Consider the following 25,000-nt stretch of genomic DNA (forward strand, 5'->3'; position numbering starts at 1 on the left):
ATTACATATATATGTGTATAAATATATGACTACAACCTGCTATGTCTGTTTTGTGTTGTTAGTATGTGTATGGTTTCAGGACTGATTATTGGATAAACAATTAAGGGACTCATCCCTAGGAAAAGTGAATTTTCTCTCTCATTAGCCATTATTTGCTTATGGTTCCTTCTCTCTGGATAGACCCTTGTGAGATCCCCTTTCCACAGTAACATGTGTGCTGACATTGCCCTGCAGGGGAGTTTAGGCAGTGATCCTAGGTGAAGTTTCTCTGTCATTTTGAGAAGATACGCTCACAGCAGATTTTCTGGGAATCTGCCTCCTCGATTCATTCTGCCCACCCCACCCTTCCTGTTTCCGAGATGTGGGTAGAAAAGTTGTTTTCTGGATGTATCCGCTGGGGCTGGGCACATTGCAATCACCCGTTCTCCATTTTTCACGAGTTGTGTCTTTTTGTCACATTCTCTGTCTACTCTGTCTATAGACATTTGAGGTTGTTTTAGCTTTCAACCTCCTTTGCTTTTAGGACTAGTACCCAACCAAGTAATTTTAGCTGGGATTTCACTGAATGGAGTCAGTGTGGGAAATACTACCTTAACATTTATTCTCATGACCAATGAATACATTGTTTTTTTTTTTTTTCCATTTTATTTTGTAATGCATGGAGATAGAAACAAGGGCTTATAGAGACATGTTAAACTACTCACCTCCTTTGTAGGACCCTGATTTTAATTATTTCACATGAGAATAACCTAAGTGGATATATCTTTGTGTGGAGTTATTTCCTGTTTGTGTAGCTTAAGTGTTAACTGTCTGAACTATAAATTTCTTGTGGATAGCCTATATATTAACTTCCTTATTATTTGGTGTCATAGTTGTTTAAGAAATGCAGATTTTAACTCTTGTTTGGAAGTTCATTATAATAGATTTGGAATGTAAGTGTTAATATGAAATTGCCATTAATAACAAATAGGACATTTCTAATCCTTCTAATTCATCCACAGCCATACTACTGCTTTGAAAAATAAGAGGTGGGCTTGGTTTGTAGAGTTCAGACCATGGCCTAATTTACATGTCCTTTAAATTTGTCTTAGGTACCACATCTGATTCCAGTTCTGATGTTCAAATTGGGGAGACCCTTAGACCCTGTATCATATAATCATATATTATATACTTTGCCCACACTTGGTGTTCACAAGGTTAGTATATCACTTGACTAGTGTTTTAGGGGGTGGGGAGAGAAACCTAAATATTTGGTACTTATCTCTACTTCATATATTACTTGACTAACTTTTTAGTGGGAGGAGAAGGGTAGAAACCTAAATGCTTGCTCTTGATTTCTATTTCCTATTATGAAATTTTAGGAACTCATTTTTCTAAGATTATTTCTTGCCCCTTTATTTTTGTTTTATAGTAGATAATGTCTACGGATAAATTTATTACAGTATGTAAAAATTCATTTAAATCCCTAAATGTCTGTTTTCACATTTGCTGTTAGGCCTCTTGTTCCCCAGATTGCTGATTAGTTCCTCCCCAAGCTACCTCCCTTGTTCTCAGAAGATGGGGAAGAGTTATGCAAGCTTACACTCCAGTTTTTACTTGAAACAAAGACTTTAAAATGCGGTTTGCAACCTTGAGGTTGCCTTTCTCCATGAAAACCGTTTCCTTAATACTTTTCCAGGTATGCGTAGGGCAGATTCTGCGGGTGATTCAACTGCTGGGGACCACACCACGACTAAGAGCTGTCACGTTACGCCTGTTGACATCTCTGTGGGAAAAGCAGGTAAGCCCAGCTATACACTTGTTGCATATTAAACGTGTTCCTTCCTCTGAAGAACAATAACTATGTGACAGAGCTGCTCAGATTTAGTAATAGTCCCATCAACGACTACCTCGACAGATTTTGATTTATTGTGGTGTACTTGATCTGTAAAACAGTCACTTCTGTTTGACTCAGAAATTAAGAACATAAAATAATCTTATTGCACTACTTCTGACATTTATTTCTCCATTTGTTTGATAAAGTAATAGAAATAAACTTGTGATTAGAGGCTTTATAGAAAGGGTGTGATCTGGCTACTTGTTTTCTAGGATGAACAGTGCACAGGTCTGTAAGGAAAACCTCTATAATCAGAGCAGCATTATTCTCTGCTGATTAGCAGAGATACATTATAATTTCCAAATGCAAATGCAGATTTGGAGGTGAAAATGCTGCATAAAAGATAATGGTTATTCAGCTCGAATTAGCAAATTATCTGTCTCTCTCTCTCTCTCTCTCTCTCTCTTTTTTTTTTTTTTGTGAAATGATTTTATTAGGATCGTGTGTACCCTGAACTGCAGCGCTTCATGGCCATGTCTGATGCACCCTCTCTCTCTGTGGGCAAGGAGCTGCAGTGGGAGAAACTGATTGCAAAAGCTGCATCCATCAGAGACATATGTAAACAGAGGTAAGATAACTTCTTCAGGATGCATGCAGTGACAGGGTACTTTTCGCTTAACTGTTCCTCTTTCTTTTTATAATACAGAAGGATACATTATTTTTCAAAAGCAAGTATGTTTTGGGTAATAATTTAATATTTTAGTAACATGCTATATGTTGCTGTAATGTCACAATATATAGGATGACATATTTTTTCTTCTTCTGTATATAAATGCCTGACAACTAAGCAGTTGACTGTGGTCATAAACAATTCTTTGTTTTGCTTTTGATTTGTGGTCTTACTGGGTAACTCAGACTGACCTTGAACTCATAATCTTCCTGTTTCAGCTTCTTGATGGCTGAGATTACAGATGTGTGCCGCAGTACAACACTTAGGCCAGATTCTTGTAAGCACTTAGTAGGAACGGCCTAATTGTGACTTGTATGGTATTATATACAGTATAGGATAGCAAGAGAAAAAATGGTGTTGAATTTCCTTTTATCCTCTAGTCTTTTAGGAAAACATGATGACAAAGAACTGACTGCTAGTCTAGATTAATTGAAGAGCTAAGGTTGGAACAACATAGGCAAAGCTACCATTGCTTAAATTTCTTCTTTTCCCCCCACTTGAATGGGGCCAAGTAAAACTGTGAAGAGGAACTAGATTGGGTGCATTTGATGTAACTTCTGGTTCAGTAGCTTCATACTCATGCCAGGCTGTGGCATTGTAGTCTGTGGACATACTGTTCTTCTGTCCAGGACCCCAGTGTAAAGGATGTGTCCCGTTGGTGTGCAGGAGGTAGACACCACTGTTGATTGCATGGGTCATTCCTGTTCCCAGTAAGAGTTTGTGTCAGAATGTGTAAGAATAGAAACCTTAGCACTTCTGTCTCTTTTCTCAGCCTGTGTACAAAAGAGAAAGAGCGGGCTATGGTACAAAAAAGCCAGACTTACTTAACTCAAGACCCGTGTGTCTGGATGTTATTAAAATCTTGGCATGGAACAAATTTCAGACACAAGTTCTTAGCCGACATTCTTATTTTCCAGGAAGGTTGAGGTGCAGGGAAGATTGGCCATCAGACTAGATCAGTCTTGAGGTCCAGGGAAGGTTGGCCATCAGACTACATCAGTCTTGAGGTGCAGGGAAGGTTGGCCATCAGACTACATCAGTCTTGAGAACTTACTCATGGGCCTTGCTTTCCTCTCCTCACATATATCAGTTTCCCTCCCAGCTTTGGAAAATCTCTTCCTTTTGTGGGACAGTGAGCCAGAAGAACCTTGTCAGGCAATTTCATTTATTGACAGTTTGTTAGTTAGAGAACGGACCTTGTGTCCTTGAGACTTTCAGAGAGTAGATGTGACCAATTGTTCGGTTAAACACATTCTGGGGGTGGCACAGTGTATGCAGAAGAGGTAGGTAGGGAGGGCAAAGGACATGGGTGGATGAAGCCTGGTGTGGGATAGTTATCCCTTGTATTAGTATATTTATTATCATGGTGATGATAAATATATTTACCACTTTTAGTGTCATGATCATGAATCATCTGATCTTCAGTGTCTGCTTTCATACTCACTATCTGATGTCAGAACAACCAGCAGACAGAAATAGCTTTGCCTTTTCCTATAATCTTTATAAAGATTGTCCATTAATTTATCATTGTTAAAAATGTGGGAATGATTGCAGGAGCTAGACACCACAAGGAGACCCACAGAGTCAACTAACCTGGGCCCATGGGTGCTCATATGAACTGAACCACTAACTAAAGAACATGCAGGAGCTGGACCTAGGCCCTCCATACATGTAACGGATGCATAGCTTGGTCTTTCTATGGGTCTCTTAACCACTGGAGCAGGGGCTGTCTCTGACTCTTTTGCCTGTCTTGGGATCCCTTTGCCCCAGCTAGGCTGCCTTGTCTGGCCTCAGTCAGAGAGAATCTGCCTAGCCCTGCTGTGACTTGATATGCATGGGGATGGGAAGTGTTCCCTTTTCTGAGGAGAAAGAGAAGGTAGAATTCGGGGAGGGAGTGTGAGGGTTGGACTGGGAAGAGAGGAGGAAGTGGGGCTGTGATCCAGATGTAAAGTGAATAAATACATTAATGAAAAATTTGCCAATTCTGACAACAGGATTTATGACTTAAAGAATGAAACTCATTGGAAAGTGCCTTCTTCAGTGTTGCCTAGGTAGCTCAGTGGGTACAGGGTTGCAGTACAAGCATGAGAACCTGAGTTTGGATCCCCAGTGCCCATATAAAAGCTGAGCACGTTGGTTAAGTCTTAAATGCAACAGTAGAGGAGTGGAGAGAGTTGGACCCCTGGAATCTCCTGGCTACGCAGATAGTCTAGCTGGAAAAGTAAGGCCCAGGTCCAGTGACAGACCTTGTTTGAAAAATAAAAGGCAAAGAGTAATGAAGAAAGACACCAGATATCAACCTTTGGCCTCCATGTGTGTCTGCATAGACAAGTAAATCTCCAGAAGAAATGGTACCCATATACACGTGTGTGCCTGTGCATATGCATGTGCACATGTGTATGTGCATGAATTTGTAACAGTATCTTCATTTTTTAACTGCTGTATAAAATAAGCATTAATTTGCAGCAGAAATGATAATATAAAGATCTTGAAGATCAAATGCTGTTAGTATTTAAGGGTGAATCTCTAGTAGGTACATGGGATTTAAAAAAAGAATTAATACCTTTATTATAGTCAAAAGATTTGGGGATGATAGTGACTTCTTGGCTCTAATTTTGATTTGAAACTGTCATTTGTCGTAGGCCCTATCAGCATGGTGCAGACATGCTGGCAGCCATTTCTCAGGTGTTGAACGAATGCACCAAGCCTGATCAAGCTTCTCCAGCTGCTTTGGTGTTACAAGGTCTTCATGCACTCTGCCAGGCTGAGGTAGGCATTTCTGAAATGTTCAGAATAATTCTTCAGCTATTTTACAAGGATGTAAGATCAAATTTGAGTAAGCGAACATTTCAGGATTAATTCTAAGATTTCCTTTTGTTGGGGGTGAGGGGAGTGGAGGAGGAGAGTAGAACAGGATTGCTATGCACACGTGTTTTTTCCTGAGGAGATTTTGGTTCATCAGCTTGAAACTCTACAGAGACCCTACTTTTTGGTTTGTGTTTGGTCTTGGTTTTTGTTCTGTCGAGTGGGTATTTATGGAGCTGTTGAATGTGTTTCCTTTTTAATTTTTTTGATTAAAGAATTTTAGCTAAGGCAAAGGAGTAGCCATAGGTCAGTGGTACTTGTGTACTCCGAATAAATCATGATGGACCTGAAGACTGGCAAAGGGATCACTCCTTCCTGGTGACGCTTAGATCTGCCAGATGGGGAAGAGGAGGCTTGCAAATTATTGCCTGAAGTCTAGAGTGTTCCCAGAGTGACCATATATCCAAGAGAATCTTTACTGTTTTGAACAAATACGATAATCACATCAAAGATCATTCGTCTAACCAGTGTTTTTGACAAAGTGAATGTGCACACTGCAGAGTCTAAGGGAATAAGAACTCTCCTAGGGTTGTAGGTAATCATGGTTGTTGTTGTTGTTGTTGACAATGATGATGATGAAAATTGCTATAAGACAAACAACAACAAAACCCAGCCTTTATCAGTTTCTATGCATGTTTCCAACAGTTGCACTATAGGAATTAGCAGGAAAATAAACCTCAGAGAGACATTTACTCAGAGTCTTGGTTTGAGAGTAGTTTATGCTGTTGTGAACACTCCTTTCTTCAGACCGTGATAGAGTCCCTGTTCAGTAAAGGATGTGTCCTCAAGATGACTCTGTCAAATCTACTGACCTGCAGTTGGAAAGCTGTTAGACCTTCACAAAACTGGTATAGCATCGATGGTTCAATGAACTTACAGACTTCTATTTTCTTTCCTTTTTTTAAAAAAAAATTGGATATTTTATTTATTTACATTTTCCTCTGGAAACCCTCTATCCCATTCTCTCTCTCCCTGCTTCTATGAGGGTGCTCCCACACCCACCTGTCCACCTACTCCTGCTTCACTGCTCTGGCATTCCTCTACACTGGGGCATTGAGCCTTCCCTGGACCAAGGGCCTCTCCTCCCATTGATGCTAGACAAGGCCATCCTCTGCTACATATGTGGCTGGAGCCATGAGTCCCTCCATGTGTATTTTTTGGTTGGTGGCTTGGACAATTTTCTTTTGCTTCAATTGGTCATTGGGACACACTACTTTACCAATTATATTTTCTCAATAAAAAGCTAGATCTTATCATTAAACTTTTTTATCAACAGCGTCAGAAAACAATGTGTCATATATATTCACCTCCAAAAAAGATCATTTTTTGCCCCTTTGAAGTAATTTCTTTAAATTTTCATCCCAATTATCTTTTTTCTAACAAAATACTAACAAATCATTTTGTTCCTCTAATTTCATTGTTTCCCACCTCACTCATCCTCTGTGGTTAGTATAAGGCTCAACTGTATTAATGCTTACCTTTTAGGAGATGCTAATTCGTCAAGAGTTTTCTTGACCCATTTATCGAAGATATCATTACTAACCACAGTTAGTACTTAAAGTAGAAAGCACACTGTGACAGAGGACATCTTTGTCTCTAGGCAGTGGTGAAATGTACTTCATAAGCACTCACTGCTGCTGGAATATGTCCTTTGGTTGATTCACTTAACATTGTAATTTCCAAATGCAAAGGCAGGATTAATTCACTTTTCATATTTATGCTTCAGATGGAGAAAAACGAAGAGTGTATTCAGAGAGAGCCTGGTCTAATATTGCCCACACTGGTGCTGTCTAGATGTTGGACTTGCCCCGGGTTAGTTAGTATCTAGTTACGTAGAGTGTCTCAAAGAGGTTCTGAATAGTTCTTTGCTCTTTTCCCTGACACCCACATATTTGTGGTATCTTTTCCCTCATTACTAAAGTTCCATTTCCCTCATTGCATACTTAAATGGCACCAAGTAGAATCGATGAATACTTAGCCCTGAATCCATTCTCCGACCCAAACCATTACTTACAAATACAGTTCTGAGCCCACTAGAGAACCATCTTTTCTTGCTTCTCACTGTTCTTCCTAGAGCAGCGGGTCTCAATATTTCTAATGCCATGACCCTTTAATACAGTTCCTCTGAATTATAGTTGGTGAGTCCCAACTACAAAATTACTTCATTATTACTACTTCATAACTGCATTGCTACTGTTATGTATCATGATGTAAAAATATGTTATGCAGTATACTTGATTCAACTGCGAAAGGGGCTGAGACTCACAGGCTGAGAACCACGGCACTGAGGCACGTTGTCCAGGTGTCTCATCAAATGAAGCTCATCTCTTAGTTTTCTTCTAAGGTAAAAGAGTTATTCTTTCTCCTCAAGTCTCTTTACTCTTATCATCATGTAGTCTAAATATCACATCCAATTTTAAGTCAAAACTTTTCTTTAAAAAAAAAAAAAAACCTTCATTTGACTGAAACTAGCTGCATTGGCTCACACCGTTAACCCCAGCTCGGGAGGCAGAGTTTGTACTGCTTGGTTCTAGTGTGAGTTCCAGGACAGCTAGGGTTACTCAGAGAAACCCTGTCTTCAAAAACAAAAACACAAGCACAAATAAACAAACAAAAATTAAGAAAGAAATGAAATCTGATAGGTTATGAATCCAGTATGTGTAGTCTAACACTAGCAGTTAGTGTCCTTAAGTCATGCTTGGCAGCAAGAAGAGAATTAATAAATCATAGAACTATGCCATCAACCAGTTAACTTCTTATTGTTTTGTGTGTGTGGTAAATGTTTTATTTTGTTATCCTTTATTGCCTATGTATTCCTTGTGTAGAGTATAAAATTTGATCAATGAATAAACTACATGCCATGTTTTCTTCATAAATATCTCAAATGTCCTGGGGTGTTTTGTTTGTTGTAACTCTATTATTGTTAGTTTTGGTAATAACCATGCCTTATTGATATTTAGTACTGGATAGCTTCTAGATAAGTAGGAATGGCCTCCATTTTGATGGTAGTTTTCTCTCTTTTTGTCCTGTGTAAGACTTTTTATACTTTCTGTGTTTTCATGGTGAGTTTGCTGCTGTTCTGTCCTGTGATGTATGCTAAAGTCACAACAGTTATTCAGTTCAGCCTCTCTTCCTAGGCCATATTTAATATTTACTATGTTGGGGCTAGTTTTTTTCTTTTGGGTCGGTGTGCTACCCTCAGAAGTCAACATTCATTCCCCGAGGCCATTTATTCTGTTTTCTAATTGGTAACATGTGTGAAATACTGGTGTGATCACCAGGTTCAAGAATGGACATATTCAGCATAGTTATGAATCTGTTTCCCAGAAGCATTTGGTCATGATTTGTCTGTCTATTACTCTTTAGGTCTTTAACTATCAAATATCATTAGGAGTATAGAAAGATAGCCTGAAACAGTGGAATAAATCAATAAAGATAAGACCACAAACTGAATAACCCTGGCTTTGAGAAAATATATCAGCTAGAAAGACATTTAAAATTGATTTCTGGTGCTTTCCAAACCTTGCTTCTGTGCAAGAGGTAGAGTTTGCCCCCTGTAAGCTTGGTAGATAATGAAGTCTTTGGTTTTGAAAGTCAAAATGATGAACTTCATTTGTCCTCAATGGGTCAAGTTCATCTTAAAAGCTACAGCTGCTCACTTATTTCCGTGTCTACCTAGGACAGGTTTCTAAAAGGATGGATGGAGTCTCCTCAAATGCAAAGTGTGTCAGAGCAATGACTGTATTTATGCATTCTACTTGGCTAAACAAACAAATGAACAAACAAGCAAAAATAAAAAAAAATAAAAACCAAAAACCACAGCAAAGCTCCTAGAAATCTCAGCTAATCAGAAAGATGCTAATGTCTTTTTGTTAAGGAGATAATTCATTCCTTCTTTAAGATAGTTAATATATTGATTTTTGACTTCTCACATTTCTTTTAGGGTAATGTTTTTCTTTGCTAACATTTCTTTGGTGACTAGTACACAAATTGTGCTTTTGTGATATATGGACTATAGTATTTCATTTTGTGGTGAAGGAAATTTTCTTGTAGCTGGTATTCACTGAACCCCTTAGAAATTCTAACTTGCCAAATTTCTATGAAGCGCTCAACGATGTGGACGTCTGATTGTTCTTTAGTTCACTCTTTTATTCTCTTCCTTCTGTATTGTTGCTTTACCAAATGTGATAAAATTTGAGGGACTTTAGAATAGTTTGAAGTTTTCTCTTTCAGTCATAGAATGCACAGAAGTGGAAAGGATCCGAGTTCTAAGATGGCCAGAATGTTACACAGGTAACGTAAAGTTTCAAGGGTGAACATAACTTTCAGTGTAAACAAGCTGCCCAGGGTTAGACGGAAAACAGCGTGTGCAGAAATAAAGTCAGTGCTCTGCACTCAGAAAGAGTCTCATTCTCTCTGAACGCTTTTTCTCTTAAGGTCTTAAGATGGGAATAGAAGGCAGTGTTTTCTTAGTCAGCTGTGAGTCTGTTGTGGCAAAAATTAATAGGCGTTTCAGAGTCACTGAGAAAGGTTCTTTCATCTTGCCCAGCGCCATCGGGGTGTTACATGTTCAAAGCAGAGCATTGTACAACCGAGCAGTAGATAAGGACGGGAGGGGCCTTTCCTGGGGCTTCTTGACCGCTGGAAGAGTTCATTTCAGGCCATTTGTCACAGTGGTGATTTCCCCTGAGATGCCCTCCGCCAGCGGTATGTTTTGGCTATTCTATCCTCTTTTATTTATTTATTTTCTGAAATCATGGTGGAGGGTAGTTGTCCTTGCCCTCTCCCATCATCCTAACCCTTTGTCTAAGGTCTCCTTTACAACGGCATGGGGTAGGAACAATTTTCAATGGGACCCAGCAGGTCTGGAACGTTTTAGAGAGTTAGTGTGATATAAAAATGCCCAATAGAAACCCTGCATTTTGTCTAAGCATTTTTAGCGTGATAAATATAATTTAGTATGGAAATGTGATCCATTGTTCCATGGCAGGTTTTCTCAGCTGTGTACAGTAAGGCTTCTGTCGCCTACTGTGGATTTGGTATTTACTGCACTCTGGACCTCTTTGTTGTTTCTTGGTTTTGTTTGTGGAGACTTTTAAAGGTGCATTGCCTGCATAACCTTGCAGAGGAGTTGATTAAGTTTAATTTGCTATGCATTAGAGAGTGGATTTGCTGGTCTTTTTGAACTGCCCTCTGTTATTTGTAGTTTGGGGCCTGTTTTTTGATGCCTTCAGTTCTTTCTGGGCATGAAAACTCTTTTTGTACATTCGTTGAATCTGTTTCCATGCTGTGCTTTTTATATTCTACACAATGACTCTTTGCAGTTGAAAGTTGTAGTTTGGTTTTATTTTTAACTTTAAAAGGACAGCAGGAACTTGTCTTTTTATTAAACATATGTGGATATTATAACATGTATTCTGCTTTTCTTCAAGCAGGTTTTCAAATGTAGTTTCTTATTTTTAAAATAAAATTTTAACTGGATGTGTTATACTTATATAATGGCTACTATTCAGCACTCATAAGCCATGTGGGGAAATAAAAATAATGTGTGTATGTGTATTTTTTTTAAATAGACCAACTTGGCTTCCCACTACCTTTTAATTGCTTGTTTTTTACTTTTTAAAAAGGAAACACTCAGAGATTATTGGAAGTTGAGTTCTATATCAAAACCTTTAGTAGGAAATTTTAAAACTGAGGTCTTGGTTTTTGGTCACTTGATTTTGCTTGCCCTCTGCCATCTGCCACTTTCTAATGTTCCTTAGGATCTCCGCAATACCTTAGCCTTAGAAATGATAACTTTCAGGATCTCCCTTGCTCCATGTGCTTCTTTTCATCCCCCTTTAAGGCATATTTTTTGTTTATGGGTTCTTTTCTGAAGAATGTTCTTACTTGAATCAGAATCCTGGGTTTGAGGAGTATTAACTGCCATGAGTTGTCTGTGAGTGAGTGTGAAGGCTGTGCACGGTGTCCAGCTGGGAGCTTCCGGTTCTCAGTCATATACGGAAAGCATTCTTTAAAAGATCAAACGTGCTGGACACTGGGAGGGTTTTAATGATGCCAGTTAGCATCAGAGCAGTTGGACTCAGTGGTTGCAAATTGTGCTCATCTGAATAAATGCCACTGAGCTGGAAATAATGATGTGACTAAAATGATGCTAATTGTACCCCTCTGCCATTCCAGTGAATAAAATATATTGGTTTAAGCGTAAGCTTTCCTTTCGGGGGTAAATGAGGACATGGGGTATTCAGTGAAAGGCCATCAGTGGAGGAGGGCAGCACAGTAAATGATGTTAATGGTTTGAAAGGCTTTGGGTTTTCAGATCCGATTGAAAGCATTATTTTGGTTCCTTCCAAGAAATTAGCAAGGCTATTTCAAAAGCTTTTTATCTGGTCTCAAATGACATAAAATCATGCTTTTCATAAAAATGTCATCTCAGATGTGCTTAAACTTATCTCTGTGCTATATAATGTCTAAAAGAACAGGAGTACTTTACCTTTTATCTGCCTAGTATAAAGGACCATCAAGAGACTCATTCCTACAAACACTAGTGACCCCTGGTTGGAATTAACCTTGATTCTGTGATTAAAATCATATTCATTGTAATGACTGTAGGGAAGTTAACTTGCTTAAGGAGTACGTGGAATTAAGAGGGCAAGGCATTGGTAAGTCTTCGTAGGGAATGTTCAGAGTCTCTAACTGGAGAGAGTGCAGTGCGTGCATTTTCTTTAACGTTGTTGGATTTTACATTTGAGAGACTTTCCTTAACCATCAGACAATGGCTTCCTTCTTCATTAGGTATTATTTTAAATGGAGTTTTGTATTTTGATTCTGCATGTGCACTAGTTCCCTGTGATTTAGGCTACTTCAGTAACGTACAGAGCTTTGTATTTTTGCCTGGTAGATTTTTTCCTCTAAGGATCTCAAGGTAGCATAATGGAATGCATAAGGTCTGAATTGAGCAGTGAGTAAGATGTTCTCTGGGGCACTATCCCTCTTGTTTCAGGGCCATGGCACTGGGCCTGGACTTATGTAAATTGCCATTTGAGGAATTTAGTTGCTTAAACAGTTGACAGGGTCATGCGGCTATGATTTCTAATGATAGAGCTACAGTCAGATGCAAGAATGTCATTGACCTGCTTCATTTGTGTTGTATTTGTACTCTGAACTGGAATAAATTTCCTTGTCTTTGACTTGTGTGTCAGGTACACTAGCTAAGTTACGGACGTTGCAGGAAAATGAATGGCAGTGATATCGCGTGTGTCAGGTAGACTCTCTAAAGGGATTTGAAGAGCGGAGGTTACTGAATAAAACTTTCCAGAGATGAAACAGATGTTTTTGTGTTTGTTCCCCAGTGTCTTGTTTGTTTAGTATTGAAGTTTCATATTGTTGTCAAGAACGGTTTCTAAATGGCTTGTTTATGAGCTTGCCCATACAGTATGAAGAAAAATTATACTTATTTTGCCTTTATATTAAAGGAGAAATTAAATATTATTCATATTTCTCTGGATTGATGGTTTCTTTGCCTATACTTGTATCAGAGGAACATATGTTTCCCATTGTAGTCAAGTGTATTAGTCAGGGTTCTGCAGAGGAATAGAACTGATAGAATGAGTGTGTGTGTGTGTGTGTGTGTGTGTGTGTGTGTGTGTGTGTGTGTATAAGCAGGATTTATTACACTGACTTACAGATGGTGGTTCAGCTAGTCCACTAATGTCTGTCTCCTGATGGAAAGTCTTAAGACTGGCTGCGATGCCAGCTGGTCTTTATTGTCTGTTGGAATCCCAAGGAAGCAGGCTGTATAAAGTGAAGTGAAGGATGTGTAAACTGCCATGGAGAATAAGGGAAAGCAGGCGAAGAGCAAGAGCTGCTTTAACATGTCCTTTCCATAGGCTGCAACCAGACAGTGTGGTCTAGACTTAGGTTGGGTCTTAGGATCTTAAGTGATCCAATTAACTAAAAATTGGACTTTTAGGTGTTCCCAGAGGCTTGAGTTGTTAATTCCAGATATAGTCACGCTGACAACTAAAACTAGCTATCACAATCTACCTTTTGACACATAATACTATCTCTTTATGTTGTGCTTAATTTCTAAATGCAAATAATATGTAACTATTCCATGTATAACCATAAATGTATTAGATATTTTGGAACACGTGTCAATGTTCCTTGAGGGATATTCTTGTACTGCCTCATGACTTATATGATAACCACTGATATTATCTCAAATGACAAAGAAACTGAGGAAAGTTAACACAAGAATCTGCACAAACATTATTAATGAAATATGACAGACACTCATGACAATTATAGTACTTTTGTGTCTGCAGTTGGCCACATGACCTTAGCTGATATTTGTACCTCCAGCTCCCTTCCTTGCTTCTGTATTTTCTCCATCTCCAGCAAGCTCCTCAGCAGGACTTGGCTCTTTTCCTGGAAGAGTGACCCATATCTCCATTCTGGATGTCTGGGTCCTTTGTCATTGTGCTTGGATTGGGTTGTCATTACCTGTTGACTTTAACCAAACAGGAAATGTTAGCACAAAGAGACGTCCTGAGGCTCTCCTGCACTTCAGACATAAGCTTTCTTACCTCCATAGTGGAGAAGCTATCTAATTTCCCCATGGTAGTCTGGACCAGTCACTTCTCATAACACTGTTATACCTTTCTGGGCCTGTTGGCTTAAGGGCATCAGAAGCTTAACGTGGCCTGGGGAATGTGAGTTTACATTTCATGGACTGTGTGTTTTAGCTACTAGCAGGAGAACCAAAACTTATAGCCTAGCAGAACGTAAGGTACCGGGAGCATCAGATACCTAGAGCAAGTGTTGGGGTGGGAGGGGCTGTCCTAAAATAAAGATTAGTCGTAATGCCATCTGTCCTTTGTTAGAATATGGCAGCACTGCAGATTGTGTATACATGTAAACCTATAGGGTGAGTGTGAGCATGTAGGCATTTATATCTAATTCATTTATTTCATTAGCTCTGCTCATTCCAGATATAAATCCTTGGTGCCTTCTGAAGCACTATTAAGCTTGGTTTGTGAAATTTTATTGTCTCTTTGTGTTATCTATAGATGTACCAAATTATTTGTCTACTTTTTCCTGTTTTTGAACTTTGTGAAAACTATTTTCCTGACAACTATGCACTATTAGAAAGGCTTTATTGATACATAGTCAACCACCATAAACTTTACTCTCCAAGTATCGAATTCAGTTCTTAAAAGTATATAAGAAAGATAAGCATCCATCTTTGAACTTGTAGAACGTTTTCATCATTCCTGTGAGTAATAGCTCCTGAAAGGTATGCAGGCGCTCAGGGGATGCGGCTTAGGTAGTGAGCGTGCTTGTGCCGTTAGTGCTGCTCAGGGTATCGGTGCTTGATTGGTTTTTCTCTTTGTTTTTGAGCCGGTGTCTTATGTGAGTCGTAGTTACCAGGAACTGACTGGCTGAGATAAACTTAAGCTTCGTGAGACTCCTTCCATCTTTGGAAGGGTGCCTGGGCTGCAGGCCTGCGTGCGTGCTAGCATGCTGCTTGTCTTGCTGCTGGGGATTTCACCGAGACCCTTCTTCATGCGAGGTCAGCACTCTGCTAGCTGGTGTATGTTCCAGCTATGTGTAGGCTTTTATATACATATTTTATCTTTGCCTTTTCTAAGCATATTCCTAAGAATTGTCATTTTGGGATGAATGCTAACTTTTTGAGGAGTTACCAAACTGGTTTTCAAATTGTGTCTACTGCTTTGCTTTTGTGTGTGTGTGTGTGTGTGTGTGTGTGTGTGGTGTATGTACATGTATATGTGAAAGAGTGTGCACCTATTCATTGAGACCTGAATAGAGTATTGGGTATCTTCCTCTATCACAGAGGCCTGAGGAAGTCATTGGATCTCCTCCTGTATCATAGAGGCCTGAGTAGGTCATTCGGTCTCTTCCTGTATCATTGAGATTTGAGGAGGTCATTGGGTCTCTTCCTGTATCATTGAGATTTGAGGAGGTCATTGGGTCTCTTCCTGTATCATTGAGATTTGAGGAGGTCATTGGGTCTCTTCCTGTATCATTGAGATTTGAGGAGGTCATTGGGTCTCTTCCTCTATCATAGAGGCCTGAGTAGGTCATTGGATCTCCTCCTGTATCATAGAGGCCTGAGTAGAGCGTTGGATATCTTCCTCTGTCAGAGGCCTGAGGAAGTCATTGGATCTCCTCCTGTATCATAGAAGCCTGAGTAGGTCATTGGGTCTCCTCCTCTATCATAGAGGCCTGAGTAGGTCATTGGGTCTCCTCCTCTATCATAGAGGCCTGAGTAGGTCATTGGGTCTCCTCCTATATCATAGAGGCCTGAGTAGGTCATTGGGTCTCCTCCTATATCATAGAGGCCTGAGTAGGTCATTGGGTCTCCTCCTCTATCATAGAGGCCTGAGTTGGGCATTTAGTATTCTCTGCTATCCTCCTCCTCTTTCCCTTCCAGTAGGATCTCTCTTTGACCCTGCTGTTCATTCCCAGGCCATCTCCCCTGACTTCCATTATCTATTATTGCAAGGGATGAGTGAGACTTCCTCTATTTTACTCCTTTTTTTGTTTTGTTTTGTTTTCTAAACAGGGTTTCTCTGAGTAACTCTGGCTGTCCTGGAACTCCCTCTGTAGGATTGTTGTCTGCCAGCCTCGCTAAGTCCTGTCTCTGCCTCCCTACATCCATGGTGCTTCAGGTTTTTACCCAGTTTTGTTACATTTGTGCTAGAATCTAAACTAGGGTCTTTATGGTTATGCAGCAAGCCCTCTTAGCCACTGAGATATCCCTCTGGCCCTCTTTTTTAAAATAAATATTTATTTTAATAATTCATATTTAATGAAAGAAGATTTATTCATCCCCTCACTCATTCTTTTTTATTTGCTTGTTTTAATTTTCTAAGGATTTTACTGTGGTCCTGACTGACCTGGAAAACTCTATGTAGACTAAGCTGGCCTTGAACTCTCAAAAATCTGTCTCCCTAGCCTCTGAGTGCTGGTACCAACCTGTGTTGCATTACACCATGTCTCCTCTTTTCTTTGCATGTACATGTGTGTATAGTGTCCATGTGTGTATATGTAAGCCTGGGGTTGATGTCAGGTTTCTTCCCCATTTTCTTTTTTCTTTTCTGTTTTTTGGAGCTGGGGACCGAACCCAGGGCCTTGCGCTTGCTAGGCAAGTGCTCTACCACTGAGCTAAATCCCCAACCCGTCTTCCCCATCTTTTATACCTTCAATATCAACACAGGGTTCCTCAGTTGAACTCTGAGGTTGAGAAACTTTGCTAATCAAATGCTAGCTAGCTTGTTCCAAGGATCTGTTGACTCCACCTCCCAAAGACTGGGATTGTATGTGGGCTACCATGCTTATTCAGCATTTGCTTAGATGCTAATAACCAAACTCGAGGCCTTACATTTGAGCGGCAAGACCTTTACCTGCTGAGTCATCTCCCGTGACTGCCATTTTATATTATTGCAAGGAATGAATGAGACTTTCTCCAGTTTACTTCTTTTGTTTTATTTTGTTTTCTAGACAGGGTTTCTCTGAGTAGTCCTAACTGTCCTGTAACTCCTTTATAGACCAGGCTAGCCTTGAACTCAGAAGCCCACCTGTGTGTGTAGAGCTCAGAGATCAACACACTGAGCTTATTCTTCATTCTTCACATGTATTACTGTGTGTCTTTTTTATTTGCTATAGTCTATTAAATGTGAAGTGAAACCTCATTGTGATCTTGATTCATATATTCCTAGTGACTTCAGTGCTGGGCATATCTCCAGGTGCTTACTGACAGAATATATTATGTAGAGTACTTTATTCAGATATTTGGAGTGTTATGCTCTTAAAGTATATTTGCATTACCCAGAGCCTCACAGATTGTTGAATATGAGAAGATACTTTGAATTTTATTAAGGGAAGTTGTTTCATATGTTCAAATTTTGTCTAGTGTTTTTTATCCCAATGTGTGTGAAGGAAGTTTATAAAAGTATATGTATATGAATGCCCAAAATAGTTTACTAATAATGGCTGCCAGTTTATGAATAAAAACCGTGGGAAGAAGAATGGCTGAGGGCTGTGGAGACAGTATTAGCCACATACAATTTAGTACACTTGGGATTTATTGGAGGTGGTATCTATCCTGTATAGAACAGTACTAGGATAGTTGATTCTAAGGTATTGTACTAACTGACGACAGCCTGAAGTCAAACAAGAGGACTTGGTTTCTAAGACATCCTACTATACTTCTTTCTATGTATTTATTTTTTAATTTTTTGAGGTTTATTTACTTTATGTCTATGGGTGTTTTGGGTGTACCAAGCATGTGCCTGGTGACCTGAGAGGCCAGAGGAGAATCAGTTGGCCTAGAACTGGATGCAGATGACTCTGAGTCACATGTGGGTTCTGGGAATTGAACTGTGGTTCTTTGCAAGTGTAGCAAGTTCTCTTAACCATCTGGACCATCTCTCCAGTCCCTAATTTTTTCAAAGTTAAATAATTGAGTTACTCATTATGTGACCCAGAAATCCCATTTCTGGGAATATACTCAAGATAAGTGAAAATATGTTTACACAAAAGCATGTGCATGTAGACGCAAAATATTTACAGCTGCTTTTTCATAAGAGCTACAATGTACAACAATTGAGATAGCTATCTAGTCAACTATGAGTCTTAGTTTACATTTATCCAGCTAAGGTAATTCAGTTAATTAAATTTGTGTCTATCACTCATGAGAGCACTAGGTTTCACACATAGAAGGGTTAAACATGGTTTTAACCCTCAGGAAACGTCTACTCTAAGTTCAAAACTTTAAACAAGTGGCTGTTTCAGGAGTTTATGTATTTGTGGTGGTAAAAGATCTTAGAAAGCAGCAATGCAAATTCCTTTGGAAATTTAGGGAATTTGTACTTATCTATGAATTCCGTCACAGTTTCTACTGTTAATGAGACATTTGTAGTTGTTAAATTAATAATGAAGTTAATGGGGAGGACCTTGAGTTGGTTTTGTTTGTTCTGTTCGCTCATTGCTATAAACAAGTAACACACAACTTGAGACAGGCAGGATTATTCTGGGTCATGGTTTGTAAAGGTGCTGTTCATCATGGGGTTGAAGGCACACTGGACTTGAAGGGAGTGGCACTGTGTGACAGGGATTGCACATCCTGGCAGAGGAGGTGATGGAGGAAGAAGAATGCTGATGTTTATTCCGTTTCCTTGTTCTCAGTCAGCTCGCAGGGTGGGTCTTCTTAACGTTCTCTGGATTTATCCTCATAGACCCCGCCAGCGTGTCTCCTCAGTTAGTACAGTTGAGTTGGCAGTGAAGATCAGCCAGTGCGGGTTTATCGAATGATTTCTGGTTGATGTGTGTGACATATTCTGGCTGTTTAGTTTCGTGTCCCTCCCAGTACGCCCCATGGCACCCCATTATGTGATCATCGTAATTGATACTAAATGTTTGCTACGATGTCCATGAACTGTGAGCTGGTTTAGGTGTGTGTTCTTTATCTCTGGTTCTGAGTTTAGTAGGGGGCTAAGCCTAGGAGGAAACTATGGCATCCACTTATAAGACAGCTTGGACTGCCCGTGAAAGTCCTCTTTCCACATATCTTACCGTTTCGATGATTTTTCTTTGTAGAATATGCATGTTGAGTTTTAAATGTTCTTTTGCTGTATAGTACATGGTTGTTATTTAAAAACCAGAAAATACGGGGCCGGAGAGATGGCTCAGTGGTTAAGAGCACTGACTGTTCTTCCAGAGGTCCTGAGTTCAATTCCCAGCAACCACATGGTGGCTCACGACCATCTGTAATGGAATCTGATGGCCTCTTCTGGTGTGTCTGAAGACAGCTACAGTGTACTTCTACACATAAAATAAAGAATTAAATCTAAAGAATAATCAGAAAATACAAATTAATAAACTTAGAAACAAAAAGGGAGCCATAATGCTACTTCTTAGAAGTAACTCGGAGGATGCGCTATGTATAATTACGGCGCTTACTGTTCCTGCCTTTGAATCTATATACATAGTTTAAAGGCCATATGAGCTTTGCCACAGAGTATGTGTGTTGTTCATTCACTAGCTTGTGATTGGGTGTTTTATTGTGTTTTCTGACGTATGCAGTGCTGCTGTTTTTATCTTTAGAGTTAAACTTTAACACATATTCTAAATTCTCTATGAGCTAGGAGTTGCTGGTCCAATCCTGTGTAATTACAAGTCCAGCAATTTCTTCCGCCTGACCTGCTGCCTGCATGACTTGGCCTGCTGCTTTCCCTATGCATGCTTCTGTGTGGTCTATCAGCTTTTCATTAGTGTCTTCATGTTGCTTTGGAAACATGCCTGACCCCTGTACCTGGACTCCTAATGTTTTCTGTTATGTATTCCTAGGACTTGAGTCTCCTCTGCCAATCCTAACAGTGGGCATTACTGATGATTTGGTCAGACTCCACTGGGTCAGCTGATGAGGAAGTGCCAGGAGAGCTTAGCTGTTTCTTGTTGTTTGCAATAGAAATTTATAGTTATTTTCTTATAGTACAGTAGTGTGATATTGGGAGGAGACTTCACAACATCTCTGGACTTAGCCTCCTCAGTGCGTTCCTCAGGGAGGCCAGGCTCGAATGAGACTGCTGGAGTCATTAGAATAATATGTGCTTTGCCGTTCTCCTCCTCTGTGGCTGTATTTATGAGGGTTGAAACTCAAGTTAGTGCAGAGACAGGTCTGCGTTTTCTTCTTGTGTGAGGTTGCTGCCTAGCTTTGCCTCTTTCCCCGCCCTTGAAGTCACAATGAATAGAGTCAAAGGCACCATCCAAATCTCCATTATTTCCCTTTCTTAAAGTGCAATTCCAGAGCCAACCTAGGTACTTGCAGCAGTCAGCATCCTGGTGCTTCCTGCTCCATTTCACTGACCTCATTAACTTCAGTTCCCTCAAATGCTTTAGCAGGTAAAATCCTGTGACTTAGAGGAAGCATAAAAGAACTCAAAGGTAAAGTAAGCTTTTTCAGCCACTGTATTTCACCTGGTGTAAGTGCCTCTGCCCAGTGATGATGTGGAGGTTTCCTGGAGTGTGCAGCCTGCACTGTTGGATGACCCAGGCACCAGCCAGTGTTCTAGCTCTCCAGGCTCTCCAGGCTGTCACTGTGATAAGTAATATAGGAAGTTCATGGTGGCCTTCAAACCTGAATGCTGACACATCCAGCCAGCTGAGTGTCTGGTCTTAGAGATAAGGGAAGGTAGACAAACCAAAAACGGATGTAATCTCCGTCTGTTATTGCCTACAGAGAAGTGTTACTGCAGCACAGGCTCACCCGTCCACTGGAATATTGAGTGTTTTCATGTTAAAGTAGCAGCGCTGAGACCTTGTTAGCAGTGCTCACAGAGAATAATGGGAAACGTGTCCATTACAGAAAGAGTCGCCAACACCCAGATTTCATTTGAACGATTTATTTCTGTTTAATGTGTGTTCCTCTATGTATGGGACAGGCATATGAACGTGCACATGGCCACAGAGCCCCAAGGCTTTGGATTTTTCCTGTAGCCAGAGCTGGGAGACACATGTGAGTCTCTTGACATGGGTGCTGGGAACTGAACCTAGAGCTTCTGTATGAGCAGCATGTGCTCTTAACCACGGAGCCACCTCTCCAGCCCCAGTAAATGATATTCTTTTCAGTTACCCTCAGGCTTACTGAAATCGGTAGAGCAGTGCCCTTCCAAATTGTTCCAGTGGTGGACGCTGAGGGCCCTGCGTCGGGGAGAGTGTCGGCGTCCAGAGGTCTCACCAGCTTCTTATCTGGACTGTCCTCATCCTTCCCCTGATCAGTGCTGAGATCGCAGGAAGACTATCTCTCCACTATCTCCCTGTCCCTTTCCTTCTTCACAGGACCTCTGTGTACCTGCTTCATTGGGTATGTGACATGGCCTGTCATCTTGAGATGGATCGTCTTACTGGAGACAGTGGAGATCATGCACATGCACTTGTTAGTCATTACCCTAAATTTCTCCATGACGCCCCTGGGCTGTCACCTTCATGGTTTTGATGTAAAGGCAGTCCATATTGGTGGATCTTGGTTAAAGTAGAAACAGAAAGCTGGTACACACACACACACACACACACACATGCACGCACATACGGACGCACATGTACTCATGCACACACACACACACTGCAATTTTAAAAAGTGTTTTGTCAGGGCACGCACTTATTTATTTTTAAATTACAAATTTTGTCATTTATTTTATTTTTATAGAACCTGTGACTCTATATTATGGTTTCCGGTGTGCAAGTGTCTGGTTTGTGCATCTGTGTGCTTCTTGTCCTTTTTCTATGGCTCTTTTTCTTCTGTTTGTTTGTTTTGTCCTATTCTGATTTGCTTGGTTTTATTTTATCTCACTGTTATTCTTTAGATGCCCATGTGTTTTCTAAGGAGAGACACACGGTATAGATTTGGATGGGAGGGGAGATGGGGAGGATAGGATCTCAGAGGAACTGGAGGAGGGAAAACTGTAATCAGAATATATGAAAACATATTTTCAGTAAAAGAAAAATCAAAATGATTATTGTTTGAGAATTTCATACATGCATATCAAATTCTTCAAACTTGCCTCATTATCTTCTTCCCCTTATGTCTCCCCTGCTACTTTGTCCCCCCAACTTCATGACTCCTCCCACCCTTCAGACACACTTGTATTTTGAGGCAGGTTCTCACTGTGCAGTCCTGGCAGGCATGGGGCCTTCAGCATTGTGAAAGCTTGCCAGTAGGTGTAAGTATACCAGCTTGATTTCCTGATGTTTGATGACTCAACTATGTGGCATCTTAACAGTGTCTTATCCTCACATCCCACGAGCAGTGTCAGTGACCTGTAATGCTTTGAGGGTCTGTGTGACCTAATGGCCAACAACTCACAAAGGCATGATAACAGACGTCTGGCATGATACTCCCAGGAGCTGAATATAAAACTAGACCTACACATTCTATATTCCCCCTCTCCCTCTCCCTCCCCCTCTCCCTCTCCTTCTCCCTCCCCCTCTCCCTCTCCCTCTCCCTCTCCCTCCGTCCCTCCCTCTCTCTCTCTCTCTCTCTCTCTCTCTCTCTCTCTCTCTCTGTGTGTGTGTGTGTGTGTGTGTATGTGTGTGTGTGTGTGTGTGTGTGTTCTGCCTGCATGTTTTGTTTGTGTACCATGTACATTCCTGGTACACATGGAGAGCAGACAAGACTGCCAAATTAACTGAAACTGGAGTTATAGAATGATCTGTGTTAGCATGTGACTGCTTGAACCTGGGTCCTCTGCAAGAACAAGTGCTCTTACCTGCTGAGCCATCTCCTCTCTCCAGGCCCTAAAAACTTTATATATATATATATATATACATATATATATATATATATATATACACACACACACACATATATACACATACATATATACATACACACATATATATGTATATATTATAAAAATATATAAATATATAATATATGAAATTTTATATATGTATTTTATTTATATATGTACTTTATGAATTGTCTAATATATTGAGTTTCTAAATTGCATTTTCAAAGCTATTTAGAAGTTTTCTTTCCATCCGTTCCTCTACCCCACTGTCACATTCCTCACCCCATTTACTCTCTCCTTTTCTTAGTCTTCCCCCTTTCTATCATTTGGCGTCTGTCCATCCATTCCCCTGGGAATACCTACCCCACCCTATTCCATGAACACTTTCTATTGTCCTGACATCTGCAAACCATATGCATGAAAAGATTCAAGGTTAGGGCAATGTATTAGAAGGAGCATGTGCTGTTTGCTGTTCTGAATCGGAGTTACCTCACTCATAGCGATTACTTCCAGCTCTGGCCATTTACTTGTAAGTTTTATAATTTTTTATTTTTTTACAGCTTAATATTACATTATATATATATGAACCACATTTTCCTGGTTGACCCATCAGTTCATTGACACACAGGCTGTTACCATTTATTACGTATTGTGACTGAGGCAGTAGCCAGTCTGAGTGAGCAGCTATCTGTGTAGTAGGCTAGAGCATCCTTGGGTACAGTCAGGAGTGCTGTGTAGTAGGCTAGAGCATCCTTGGGTACAGTCAGGAGTGCTGTGTAGTAGGCTAGAGCATCCTTGGGTACAGTCAGGAGTGCTGTGTAGTAGGCTAGAGCATCCTTGGGTACAGTCAGGAGTGCTGTGTAGTAGGCTAGAGCATCCTTGGGTACAGTCAGGAGTGCTGTGTAGTAGGCTAGAGCATCCTTGGGTACAGTCAGGAGTGCTGTGTAGTAGGCTAGAGCATCCTTGGGTACAGTCAGGAGTGCTACAGTTTAGATTTTGAGGAACCTCCAGACTGATTTCCATAGGGGCAAAATCTCCAGATTGGACTCTTACCGATAATAAGTTTTCTCCTTTCCCTAGATTCATGTATTTGTTTTCTATTGTTTTATTTATCTTAGTGTTTCTCACTGGAATAAAATGAAATTCCATAAAAGTACTTTTCCTTTATCTTTCACTTATGACTGAGGATGTTGAAAAGTTAAAAAAAGTATTTCTTAGCCATTTGTATATCTCTATTTTGAGAACTCTGTATAGTATTCCATTTTAAAATGTTTGTTTCCTTGGTGTTTTGAATTTGTTGTATGTTTTATACATTAGCCCACGGCTAGATAAATAGCTGGTAAAGGCTGTCCCTACCCCGTTATTGAGACTGCCTCCTCACTGAGTTGATGGCTTTCTTTGTTGTACATATGGTTTGTCATGTTATGTGGACCCCTTTATCAGTGTAGGTGTAAATTACTGTGCTTCTGGAGTCTTGGAGAGGGAATCCCTTTCTGTGCCTAAAGTATATTCTCTACTGTCTTCTCCATAAGATTTAGGGTATCAGGTTTTAGTTTGAGGTCGTTGATCTATTTAGAATGAATTTTGTTCATGATAAGAGAAAGGTTTGGTTTCATTCTTGAACATGTAATTTTTTAGTTTGACAAGCACCATTTGTTGAAGGTGATGACTTTTCCCAATGTGTATTGCTGTCATGTTTGTAAACATCAGGTGCCTACAGGGGTATGAGCTTGCATTGGATCCTTAATTTTACTTAATTAATGTGTCTGTTCTTGTGCCATGCTGTTTTATTTCGGTGTCTCTGAAATATAACTTGAGAATAGGAATGGTGAAACCTCCAGCAGTTTTTGTTTGTTTATTTTTAAAGATTGTTTAGGATTGTTTTAGCTGTCCTGGATCTTTTGTTTTTCCATTTGAAAGTTAACATTTTTTCCTATTTTTTAGAAGAATTCCACTGGAATTTTGAGAGCAATTGTACTAAATATAGATTGGTTTTGGTAGGATGGCCATTTTCACATTAACTCTACCATCCATGGTTTCTCGAGATTTCTCCATCTTCTGGTGTCTTCATTTCCTTGATGTTTTACATTTTCCACTGCATAGGTCTTTAACTTTCTCAGTTAGGTTAGTGTGCTTATCTTTGTTATGTAGGAAGACTGGAGTTTTGTGTGTTAATTTTGTATCCTGTCACTTTGCTGAAAGTATTCATCAGCTATAGGATATTTCTGGTAGCACATTCAGTTCTTTTATGTCTAGAATTGTATCCTCCAC

General features: G+C 40.0%; 1 protein-coding gene across 5 annotated transcripts in view; it reads left to right on the plus strand.

The window, feature by feature from the left end:
* The window catches only part of Focad (focadhesin), a 321,997-nt gene that overhangs the window by 144,656 nt on the left and 152,341 nt on the right, over positions 1-25,000 (plus strand). For all 5 annotated transcript variants that reach the window (NM_001427695.1, XM_039111093.2, XM_017593754.3 and 2 more), the window contains 4 exons: positions 1,092-1,196; positions 1,679-1,780; positions 2,314-2,444; positions 5,189-5,315. In NM_001427695.1, coding sequence (NP_001414624.1) covers positions 1,092-1,196; positions 1,679-1,780; positions 2,314-2,444; positions 5,189-5,315 — 465 coding nt within the window. The remainder of the gene's footprint in view (positions 1-1,091; positions 1,197-1,678; positions 1,781-2,313; positions 2,445-5,188; positions 5,316-25,000) is intronic.

This window comes from Rattus norvegicus, chromosome 5 (assembly GCF_036323735.1).
Source record: "Rattus norvegicus strain BN/NHsdMcwi chromosome 5, GRCr8, whole genome shotgun sequence".
NCBI classification, from domain to species: domain Eukaryota; kingdom Metazoa; phylum Chordata; class Mammalia; order Rodentia; family Muridae; genus Rattus; species Rattus norvegicus.